The sequence below is a fragment of the Desmodus rotundus genome, chromosome X (genome assembly GCF_022682495.2).
Source record: "Desmodus rotundus isolate HL8 chromosome X, HLdesRot8A.1, whole genome shotgun sequence".
Classification (NCBI taxonomy): Eukaryota; Metazoa; Chordata; class Mammalia; order Chiroptera; family Phyllostomidae; genus Desmodus; species Desmodus rotundus.
In genome coordinates, this window is record NC_071400.1 from 35619835 (window position 1) to 35632197 (window position 12363).

General features: G+C 33.5%; 1 protein-coding gene across 4 annotated transcripts in view; it reads left to right on the top strand.

The window, feature by feature from the left end:
• Positions 1-12363, top strand: part of DIAPH2 (diaphanous related formin 2) — an 876560-nt gene that overhangs the window by 249012 nt on the left and 615185 nt on the right. For all 4 annotated transcript variants that reach the window (XM_053916890.1, XM_053916891.1, XM_053916892.1 and 1 more), the window contains 4 exons: positions 2374-2492; positions 4363-4479; positions 6721-6839; positions 10729-10793. In XM_053916890.1, the coding sequence (XP_053772865.1) occupies positions 2374-2492; positions 4363-4479; positions 6721-6839; positions 10729-10793 (420 nt within the window). The remainder of the gene's footprint in view (positions 1-2373; positions 2493-4362; positions 4480-6720; positions 6840-10728; positions 10794-12363) is intronic.

Genomic DNA, 12363 nt, shown 5'->3' on the forward strand with positions numbered 1-12363 from the left:
TCTGCCGTGTATTGGTAATGAACTTTGATTTCCTTAAGAGTACACTGTACTATAGAGAATTATGGGTTTCAGAAAATCTGCCTAAAGTGTTCCATACCTCTACAGAAAATTTGTTTAGAAAAATAACTGAGATGTGCCCTGGCCGGTGTGACTCAGTGGATTAAGCGCTGGCCTGGGAACCGAAAGATCACTGATTCAGTTCCCTGTCGGGGCACATGCCTAGGTTGTGGGTGGCCGGATCCCCAGTTAAGTATGGGTGAGAGACAGCCAATCGATGTTTCTCTCATTATATGTGTTTCTCTCCTTCTCTCTCTCCCTCCCTTTTCCTCTCTCCGAAAATAAATAAATAAAATATTTTTAAAAATTACTGAAATGTGTTTATAATATTTCACATAATTAGTAATAGTGTAATTCAGTAACTTTATAACATTCTACATTTTTAAACAGAATTTTAGTTACACATTTTCATTTATTTTTATAAGGTATTTCATCTTTGTGGTACATAAAAACATTATTAATTTATTAAATGATTATTTTATGAAGAATTTGTGGCTATATCTTTCTAGGCTGGACATTTGACTGAAAGGAAGTTTTATATATATGTATGTGTATGTATGTATATAGCATTTATATTTATTTTAATGGAACATTATAAATAAACAATATCTATAAGATATTGCATTGATGCATGCCCATATTTGTATAATATAAATAATGTATTGTCCTAATTTAAAACTATATTAAAAATTTACAAATTATTTTTACTGAAAATATTTTAATTTAATTTTATTTATCTGGTTTTTTTTTTACATTTATTGGGGTGACATTGGTTATTTCCTGAAAATATTTTAATCGTGCATATTTATTTCATGTTTTATAAAGTTCTGATGCTAAGTAAATGGCAGTATTTAACTTGGATTTTTCTATTTTTCAAATATATTTGAATGTATTCAAGTTTTATAGTGAGCATCTAAGAGAAAATAGAATATGACATAAGAATAATGAAAGGTTTATATTCCAGAATGTGTTACAGGTTGTTTCTGCAGTGACCAGCATATTGAGCGTGTCTACCTTGTGCTGTTTTCTGAGCACAGTTCAGAAATCGCCCGATAATGTAACTGAGCAATGTTAGGCGGTTTTGCGTACCAGTGAATTTCTTCATTCCCCTTCAAAGTGGCGAACTAGACCTAAAGCAAGCTTTTACTAAAGAGGAAACTAGTATAAATACACTTATTTGTTATATATTTATATGAAATTATACAGATATATATTAAGAAGCATTTTCCTATCCTATTTAGCTATATTTTCAGTTAATTCTTATGTTTGGGAATGTTAGAAAAAGAACATCTAAAAATTGCATAAATTTGTTTTTGCCTTCAGTATTTGCCATTACATCTCCATTTATAATTGTTCTATTGAATAAAAATAGAAACAAGAAGTGCATCCTCTTTTGTTTTACTGACCTAATTTGAAGTACACCATGCTTGCATTTCCTTTTAGAGTTCAAGCTCAGCTCTGAAAATCCTAGTCCCACTTTTGGTATCAGCCTTGAGCATCCACAGTTGTGATTATACAATTGGGTTTTGAAAGCTGCACCTTACTGGACACATATTAAAAGATATTCCAGGTGATATATATTAAGCCCAACAATCTCTAGTGTGGCATGCTTCCAAAGATTTTGCTCATATTATTATTTTGAAAATTATTAGAGGTTTGTAATGCATGTGCTTATAATGTATTACAAAACAAACCTTTGATGCCCAAGTTGGTATTTTGTGATTAGGCTAAGCAAAAATGAAAGGTGGGGGAGGAGGCTAGATGGGCAATCTGAAAAAAAGTCCTGATGCCATTTTGCTTTGAATCACAAAATATCATTTACAATAAATTTGTTTATTCAATTTATCACGCCATACTTGGGACTGTTGTGCTTGAGTATATCCTTGTATTTGTTCTCCATTAATTCAATTGATCTATATTTGTATTTTTTTTTGCCAGAGGCATATGTGAATGATATAGCTGCATGAGTTCTTCAGCAGTCTTTGACTACTGTGTTTAGTCAAAGATGATAGCATTTAATTTGGGTTGTTAGCAATTAGGTTTTTTTTTTCCTTTGCAAAAGTGATTGTTAGTTTTTTAATATGAATAATCAAAATCTGGGGCATGAAAAGAAAATCCAGTGATTGCAATGAGGTTCTTGTATTTTGAATTAGAACAACATGGTGCATTTACATTCTTTCAGGAAACCAAGTGTGTAGGTCAATATTTGAAATTACTTCTGTGTATATAAATGAGTAATAATGTCTGGCCTTTATTATCAAAATATACTGTTGTCAAACTGTTATTGATCTGTTAAGTTTTATGTTTAAATATTAGGATCTAAAAGAAAAAGAGAATGATGAGCTTGATATTCAGTTGAGAGTATTCGATGAGAACAAGGAGGATGACTTGACTGAATTATCACATCGTCTCAGTGACATTCGAGCAGAAATGGAATATCCTTTTGACAAACCAGAAAACTCATTTTGTGTATGTTGTGAGAAATGGATTTGTGGATGCCATTGTGAATCATTATTAGAATTCTTGTCTACGAGCCCAATTTACATCCATTTATTTATATTAGAACTTTACTATGATGCTGTCCTTGAAACTCAGGTTGAGGAACTGTCAGACTGTCCTGACGATTTACACAGACTATATTGAAATCTGTACAATGGCTTGCTCCATTATAGGTATATTCTGCTCAATGTTCTTGAATACAAAGAGTGTAATGAAATATACCTCATGCATGAAGATTTTGGGGGCAAAGTTCACTGAGTTCATAGGTAGGTGACTATAGGTAATATATTTATTAGTTTATTAAATGGTACTCAGTGGTTTAGAGATATAACTCAGTTCAAATAAATGTCTTATTCTCAATTCAAATATTTTGGTTCTTTAGCAAAACAGAAATGTTTAGATGTGATGGTATATGACTATAGCAAGGCTGTGTGTTAGAGCATTCAAGTCAAATAGAACTGGCATATAATGTTCCTATAGCAACAATTTATTACATAATGATTTTATATCTCACAGATGGTTGTCACTACATTATTGGCCATTTGCATGCCCATTCAATTTCTTACAGATTTTAGGGAAATCGGGAAATACTTCAGAACCACAATGACCTTTGAGCTAGATCTCTTTTGTTCTATGATGTTTTGTTTCTTTTTCCTCCTTTCCCCCTCAAAAAAGCTGGAAGTAGTATTCCCTTCTTGAAACTTCTAGAGTGCTTTTGTTTGCATCTGTCTTATTTATGTAAACATCTATGCCAATTCGAGAGGGCAGAAATGTTCTATTTCATATTTTTCCTCCAATGTTCCTGTCGAAGTGCCTTACACTTAAGCACTGGGTGACTAGTGTGCAACAAACCGTGGTGATTTGGGATAATATGTCGTAATTTCTTATCCATCATTAGTGACTCTAGTCCACAGTGATTTCCATAATATTAAATGTGTTTTATGTCAATTAATAAATATCTTGCCTTATATACATTTTTCTTATAATTAAACTTCACCACAAAGCTATTTTTGGATCCATTCTGTAGCTACTCATGACCTTACGAGACTTCAACACAACAGTCTTACACGGGGTCTATGAAGTGACCCCTCGTACCCTTAATTCTGCTTCAGAGAAAATGTTGACATTTCAGGTTATTTTTAGGATGTCGAATTACATCTCTTCTATCTTTCTTTTTACTTTCAGTGTAATGATTTTCCAGATCAATTTTTGAAATCTGTTTTCTAGTTTATTAAAAGCACTTAAACTTCTACCATTTTTATATACTAAGAAAAAAGTTGCTAGTTTTATTCTTTACTGTCCATCTTTTATTAAGTAGTGAAATACAAATGAATGCAAACAATTTCAGATTTTATTATTTCATCTGTATAAAATGGAACTGGTTTATGATCCTTTATCAGTCCACATAATGCTCTTTTGCCTACTTTCTGTCCTATGTCGCAGTGAAAATAAAGGAGCAGTGGCTTTGTGAATAGTATAGGTCCTCTCTCTATCACAGCTACAGAAAGATTAAGAGAAAACCATTCTCCTTAAAGGCCTTGCTGCTCCAGTTGTACCAGACTTTAAAATATAACAAATAACTGATAATTAATATTTTGATGGTTAAATGGTCTTGGAAATACTATTTCAGTCTATTTGTCTTCTCAAAAGATTAACATGATTCCATAGATTACATTTTTTTATGTAAATGTTTAAATACAAGATAATAGATTTGAAGTCTTAGAAACAGTGACACAAACAAAATGATAAATCAATGAATGAAACTTTCATGAAGAATCTTTGATTTTTTTCCTTGACTGTTTTCACTGATATGAATGAAGTATACCATCTTCTGTATAATATGTTGAAGGACACAGCTGCTGAAAATTACTTATTATCCATTCTACAACATTTTTTGCTCATCAGAAATGATTATTATGTCAGGTAAGAAGCAGTTCTGAGAGTACTGTGTGTATGATTTGACTTAGATATTAAAGGAAAGTGAACAATATGGTGGGTCCTAGCCAAAAATTTTAAGAGCTTGATGACTTAAGATAACAATTTTTAAACAGTGTTAATTTCTTTTTAATTGGGGCAGAAGAATTTATTTATAAAAATGTGGTACCCCAAGGACAGGACTTTTAATAGCAGGGAACCCCACTGATTTTCTTAACCCCATGATGAATTTTCTTTTCTAGATAATGGTAGTACAGAGTCAGCACTGAACAGTCCAGGGTAGAACTTTAAAGTTCTTATACATTTTAATAAGTAAGGTTTTACTAGTGTTTCTATTTTATAGTTTTTATCTAGTAATAGATGTGTTCTTTTCTAAGAAAATAATAATGCTAATATTTTAGCTTTATATTCAGTAATGTATTTCTTCAAAATAAATGGTTATGAGAATAATCCAAAAGGTTAGAAGTTTTAGAGTCTAGTAAGTGGGAATATATCTGAAAACCATAAAGTTAAAGAAAGGTTTATGACTGACTGAAATTATCCATCAGGTGGTGATCATGATCTTATGCTTACCTGTTCCAAAGACTCTTAGTTGTTCGTGGTAGTCTAACATGCATGACATTCGGGGAACTGAGGTTTCCTGATATCTCAGACCTTGCTTGATCAATGGGAAAAGGAAGGCTACAACGGGGTCAGCTACACTCATAACAAAAATGACAGTTCTGAAGCCATACAAAACTATCATAGTGCAGACCAGTAGAATAACAGATGAACATCATGATGTTACAAAGACATAGGAAAATGTTGAAAATATTAAATTTTATGCTTTTTTAAAAAGAAAAAAGATGGTAATACACTTGATATGATTGTGGTTTTCTAAAATAACTTCTGGTAATTAAAGGGGCACTATGGCTATGTGTTTGCAGCTAACTGGGGGAATCTGTGAAGCCTTCAATTTCTCAGTAACTTTGACTAAATGAGAACTTACTATATTATGACATCCTTTTCATTCTGAGGAAATCTATGTGTGGTAGAGGGTGACAAACACTTATATTCTACTGACGGATAATTAACCTCTCCTCAAGGACAACAATTTTGTTTTCCTTATTTACTCAAAGAGTCATTGACTAGGCCGATTATAATCCGATGTTATTTACCCGAGACTCTATGATGACTTCCAGGAGCCTCAGATGTGTAATATACATGGGTGGGAACAAGTAGATTTATAGTTGTGAGTACATGAAACAGTCTATTCTTATATTATTATTTATTAGTTATATTATTTATTTGTATTACAATTGTAAACCTACTTTTGCCCAACCCTGTATATTATCATTTATTCTTATTCTTGATACCAGTCCCATGACAAAAGTCATATAAGAACAATTGGAATATGTTTGGCCCCATTAGCAAACTTTTAGTAGGTTGGCTAGATATTATCACATAATTTTATGGAAGTTTATATCATAATTTGTATATAGTACTATTTTTTCTGATTTTTCTCTTTTGAATTTATTAGCCACTGGGCAATACTCAATTTTCCCAAAATATTAATGCCAAAAGTGCCTTTTTAAAATTTTGAAGTATGCACATGTTAATTTTTAAGGCCAGAATTACCTTGGTAGATTACAGAATTATGATATGATTTAAAACCTTAGACACTTGGACCAAATTGAGGCCACTGCCATGCATATGCAGTGCATATGGTTGCATAAAATGGGTCTTTTAAAATACGTGCGTAAGTAGATCTTTGGAATTGTCTGTACCGTAAGTGGCTCAGTCTGGTTTTTATTGGAGTACATTCAAGACATTGCTTGTCACCTGATGTGAAGATACTCATTCCTCATGGAAATTGAGAACATGTAGAGACCTAGAACTATTTCTATATCCATGGATAGAGGACTAACAGGTCATTTGTTTTCATTAACTCTAGGAACAACAGTTTAAGTTTAAGTAGATAAGGTTGATAAGTAGTGTCTTTGTTCTCAAGCAGGAATCCCTGACAACTAGAGTATTAAGTCACTAAGTGGTCGCAGTTGATTATATCACAGTGGGTTATGCTTTTAGCATCCAGACCGTCTTTAAATGTAGGCATGTGTCTTCTTAAGGAAGTGTTATGACTCAAAATATTTTTAAACAGTGCTAGAAAAAGACTTAGTTCTTTTAGCATGCTGAACTTGATTTATATAGGTAGAAAAGGTATTCAATAATAATTTCTCTCTTTTTCAGGCCACAGTATTACAAAATAATTGAGGAGTGTGTCTCACAGATAGTGCTGCACTGCAGTGGTATGGACCCAGATTTCAAGTATAGGCAAAGATTAGACGTCGATTTAACTCATCTCATAGGTGGGTAGCATAATCCTCAGTGTCCTTGGATTGTGTTTTATTCTCTTCTGTATAATAGGCATTTTTGAAAGGTACCTCTCTTACTGAACTTCCTCTATTAATATCTGATAAATGGGTACTCAAACACTGTAGTTGTTAATCATGACGATCATGAGCGTTCTGCCTTTGTGATTGAAAATATTAACCTATTTGGTAGGTCTAAACACTCTTGAATTCAGATTAAAATTCATACTCTACAAAAAACATTGTTTTATTGTAGATGAATGCCTTGGTGTTTAGAAACACAAGTCTGAAGTCCTTTGATTCTGTTTATACTTGTAAATGGCTTTATACACATTATATGTACAGTAGGGTCTAATTAGTAATATACCTATGGTATCCATGTTCAAGTTCGAGAAAAGAAATACAGGGTTATTTCAGTAACTTAAGACCTTTTAATTCTGTCAAAGTAGATCAATTTATATTTCATACTTAGAGCTAGAAAAGAATTTGAGAAGATCGTATTCATCTACTTGGATTGCTGGGGAAATGCCCCTTTATCATCCTATACTGATAATTAGCTGTACTTTCTGGAACAATGTCTGGACGATGTGAAACCTGTTTTGTGAAATATGCTGTGCTATGTGACCTTATAGTTGAACAGTTTTATTTATACTTAATCAAAATCACTATTGCTAAAATTCAAGCATTCATTCATTTGCCTGTCTTTAAAAGAAGAAAACAGCAGCTGTTTAAAGTCAATTATATATTATTCTTCATTTCATAACACAGAGCAGACTCACATTAATATTCAGATGTGAATTCCTTATTACTATTTATCATGTAGTAATCTTTTTACTCATTTATTGATGAGAGAGAGAGATCAATTTGTTGTTCCACTTATTGATGCATTCATCAGTTGCTGCTTGTATGGGCCCTGACTGGGGATCGAATTTGCAACATTGTCATATTGAGATGATTCTCTAACCAACTGAGATACCTGGCCAGGGCTATTATTTTCTGGTTTTAAAACTCCTGCTTCCTTATTCTAGGCAATCTAGAGACTTATATGATAGAATAAACCATCAACCTCACTTTTCAGCTCAATACATTTTCTCTCTCTCTCTCTCTCTCTCTCTCTCTCTCTCTCTCTCTCTCGGCTTTTCATGGAGCATTTGTATTATGAGAATTTCCCCATGGTAACCTTTAAAATAGAACTTTGATAATTTTTCCATGTTAACCTTTAAAATGTGACTTTGAATGTCTGTATAACACCCCATTTTATGGAATGCCTTAATCATCTTCACTACTTCTTTCTTAGTGTACATCTAGATTGTTTTCGGGTTTTCACAATTATAAATGAAGTTCATGTGAATATTTTTTTGCACAAATATTTGGCTTTTTCTCATTATTTCCTTAGGATTAATTTCTGTAAGTGAAGTTATGTATTTTAAAGGCTAAATTGTTTTTAGAAAGTGTGCACCGATGTACCTTGCCCAGCAATTAATGTGAATGCTGGTTTCACTGCATAGTTTTCACTGAGCTTGATAAGCTCAGTAATTTTTTTCATTTTTTGTTAAGAGAGTTATAAGGGGCTGTTTCCAAGTATTTGTATTGGCTTATAATCTATTATAGACTATAGTTGGCACACACGGTGTACTGTTGATTTTGCCTAGCTCATTTAGTGTTCACAGACACTTGTTTTGTGTACTGTATGCCAGGCATTTGTAACTGTGGATTGTTAAGAGTATTGGGGTGGGGAGAGATGAAGAGGTCAAGTGACAAAGAATAGTCAGCATCATAGACCCATTAATACCTGAACGAATCACTTAACTTCCCTAGGCTTCAGTTTCCTCAACCTCTAAATTTAAATAAGTAAAATATATATGTGGCTCTTAATATTTTATGGTCAGAGGCCTTTTTCAGTAGCTGATGAGTGCTGTGGAACTTTCATTAGAATGCGCATATACAGACACAATATGTGTGCATTCAAAAAAAAAATTTTCAGGTGCTTCAAGAATTTCTAGGAAATCTATGGACTTCTATATTAAGATCACCTAGACTTGAAGACCATACCATTTCTTTTTATTTCACAATTTTGTGTGTCTTGTATTGCTTATAAATCAGATCGTATTCCTGCATAATTTCTTCTTTTTTCTTTTTCATCTTTTTTATTGTTGTTCAACTAGAGTTGTCCCCATTCCCCACCACCACTTCCCCCCCACTGAACCCCACCCCTCACCCTCAAACCTTCACTGACCCCCCCCTCTTGTCTTTGTCCATGGGTTCCTTGACTTGACCCTTCCCTTTCTTTCCCCTGTTATCTCCCTCCCCTTCCCCTCTGGTAGCTGTTAGTTTGTCCTTTATTTCCATGTCTGTGGTTCTATCAGGCTAATTTATTTGTTTTGTTGATTAGGAACCACTTGTAGGTGCGATCATATGCTATTTGTCTTTCACTGCCTGGCTTTTCACGTAGCATAATGCTCTCCAGTTCATCCATGCTGTCACAAAGGCTAGGAACTCCTTCTTTCTGTCTGCTGTATAGTATTCCATTGTGTAAATGTACCACAGTTTTTTGACCCACTCATTTACTGATGGGCACTGAGGCTGCTTCCAGCACTCAGCTATGGTAAATAACACTGTAACGAACATTGCAGTGCATAGGTTCTTTTGAGTTGGTGTTTCAGGGTTCTTAGGGTATATTCCCAGCAGTGGAATGACTGGGTCAAAAGGCAGTTCAATTTTTAGTTTTCTGAGGAAATTCCGTAATGTTTTCCGTAGTGGTTGCACTAGTCTGCAATCCCACCAACAGTGCACTAGGGTCCCCTTTTCTCCACAACCTCTCCAACACTTGTTTGTTTCTTTGTTTATGTTGGCCATTCTGAGTGGTGTGAAGTGGTATCTCATTGTAGTTTTAATTTTCATCTCTCTGATGGCTAGTGATGCTGAGCATCATTTCATTTGCTTTCTCTTAAATACATTAGTTTCATTTTCTAAAATTTTATGTAGCTGGAAACATACATGTACTCCCTTTTTGCCTGACTTCTTTCATTCAGCACAATTATTCTGAGATTCATTTATGTTGTTCAATTATATGCAGCAATAGTTCATTCCTTTATATAACTGAGTGATATTCCAGTATAGGTATGTAGTGAAATTCATTTATACATTTACTTGCTGATAGACATTTGGGTTCTTTCTAGTTTTAGGATGTTATAAATAAAGCTGCTATAAAATTTATATACAAGTCTTGGTATAGACATATGTTTTTATTTCTTGGGGATAAATAAACAGGTGTGGAATTGCTATGTACAGAAGAGACTGTATGTATAGTAATGAGACTGTTGTCCAAAGAGATTCTTCAGTTATTTATGCTCTCAAGTATTTGATTATAGTCAAGAAGCTTAATGTTTATTTCTTTACATAACATATTCTGCCTCCATCAGAAGTTATTTATGTGTAGTCTTTGTTTAGGAAACCTGAATTAATGAATGTTATTTTCTCACTCCCTCTAGCCTTACTTTAAGGGTCATTTCGAGTGTCAGTAATCTTAAGCATAGATTCTTGGGCACCTGTCCACCCATAATAAACTGCAAAACAATTTTTTAAAAATTCTGTAATTGTAAAGGTTGCAAAACGATTGAATACCTTTAAAACAATGATGGTTTGGTTAAATTTATATTTCTGTGCTGGGTTTTGTGTCTCAAAAATACTGTCAATGAATTCAGTTAGTTATGAAAAAGACAATTTATAGGGGTTTATGTTTTATGTAGAGTCTAGGCCAATTTCCCCTTATCAGCAGTTGACGTAGACATGATTTTCTACATCATAGAATTATAGGCTGGCAACCATATTTGCCTAGAGATCTGATGCAATAATTTCTAATCATGTTTTTGGTTAATATGAATAGATTCTTGTGTGAACAAGGCAAAAGTTGAAGAAAGTGAACAAAAAGCCATGGAATTCTCAAAGAAGGTAAGGCTTATAAAATATTACCTGTAATTTTTAAATTAATAATTTAATGCAGCATGTATTCTACTTTGTTTCTTATGAATGCTGTCTAAGTTGCATGCTACTTTATGTTTCTGGATTCAGACATAACCGCAGGATATTAATTTCTTTCCCGATAAGATAAAATTGATACTATTCCTTCCTCGTCACCTTTAATACTTCATGGGAGACAAATGCTAGCCATATTCTACTAAAGTGACAAATGAAATAAAATTAGGTTGCTGGAAGGATATAGTTAGAAGCAATCAACCAAAATATATCCTTCCATTGCTTTCCAGCAGTTCTCACAGTAGGTACCTCCTTGGAGAACGGTGCGATGTGTAGCTAGCGTTATTTGTTGAGCTCCACAGTGAGTGTTATTGATAGCAACCGAATGAGGCGATGTGTTTTCTCTCTCTCAGACTTACCTTCTTTGATTTTTTGTAATTATCACTTTTAAAATGATATTGCTGCGTCATGTAGGTTTGGTGGAATCTGAGGTTCCCCTTATGTAAATGCCAGCTTTCTGAATATCTTAATTTCATTTAAATCTTAAATTGTCTTTTCCTTGTTTTTTGAAAGCATAGTTACCACCTGATTTGCCTCTACCAGGAGTTGAATTTTTGTTGTTGTTGTTCTAGACCCTGCGAAGCGTTAGTATAGTATTTCTCTGCTATTGGTGGCAGGAGAAGGATTGAAGCACAGCTCTAAAAGCTCTTCAGTTTTTAGCCTCTGACAGCAAGATAAAGTGTTTACATATTGCTGTCTCTTCAGAGTTAGGACTTACCTTGGAGATTAGATAATCAATTTTGCTGTTACTCTAGAAGTTACGGAGTATTACTGAAGTTATTTCAGGGCATCTGAAGAAATGTCTTCACTCTTTATGTACTCTTTATGTTATTAGAATAGATTTTTAAGAGCTTGAGTATAAAATGTTTGTATGAACTGTGATTTGTGTTGGTGAAGGAAAATGTATACTTTTGATTGATACACCTTTATATTTCTAATGTTCTTGTTTTTAAGTAGCACATTTAAAATTCCTTTTGAAAATCTTACAGTCTCTTAATTTTTTTGCTGGCACTGTGATTACACACCACAAGACTGGAGCAAATTGTGATGATCTATCTGGTAAAATTTTCTGTAAGCACATGCTATAGGAAAAGGAGTCCTGAAATAATAAAAAAGATTTCACTGTTTGATGCTTTATTCTCATCACCTACATTTAGAATGAAAACATGTATGGTCTCTCAGTGGTTGTCTGAATGCTTTGTCTTATTCTGGCGATTTTAAGGGACAGTATAAAGCAGTTTAAAAGAGAGAGTTCGGGGACTAGAAGGAGAAAGTTGTAAAATCTGATCTCAGCTTTGCCATTAATTAGCTGTGACTTTAAGTAAGCCACTTAACTTGCTTTGGGTAATTAATCTTTTTGTTATTAAAAGGAATGCGTAAGTGTAGTGGATTTGTAGGAAGTCTTCCCTCAAGTCTTCTAGCTTGCAAATCTCAGATTCTCTGATTCTCTCTGTGGGTGTGCAGATGAAGATCATTTCAAGCAGAC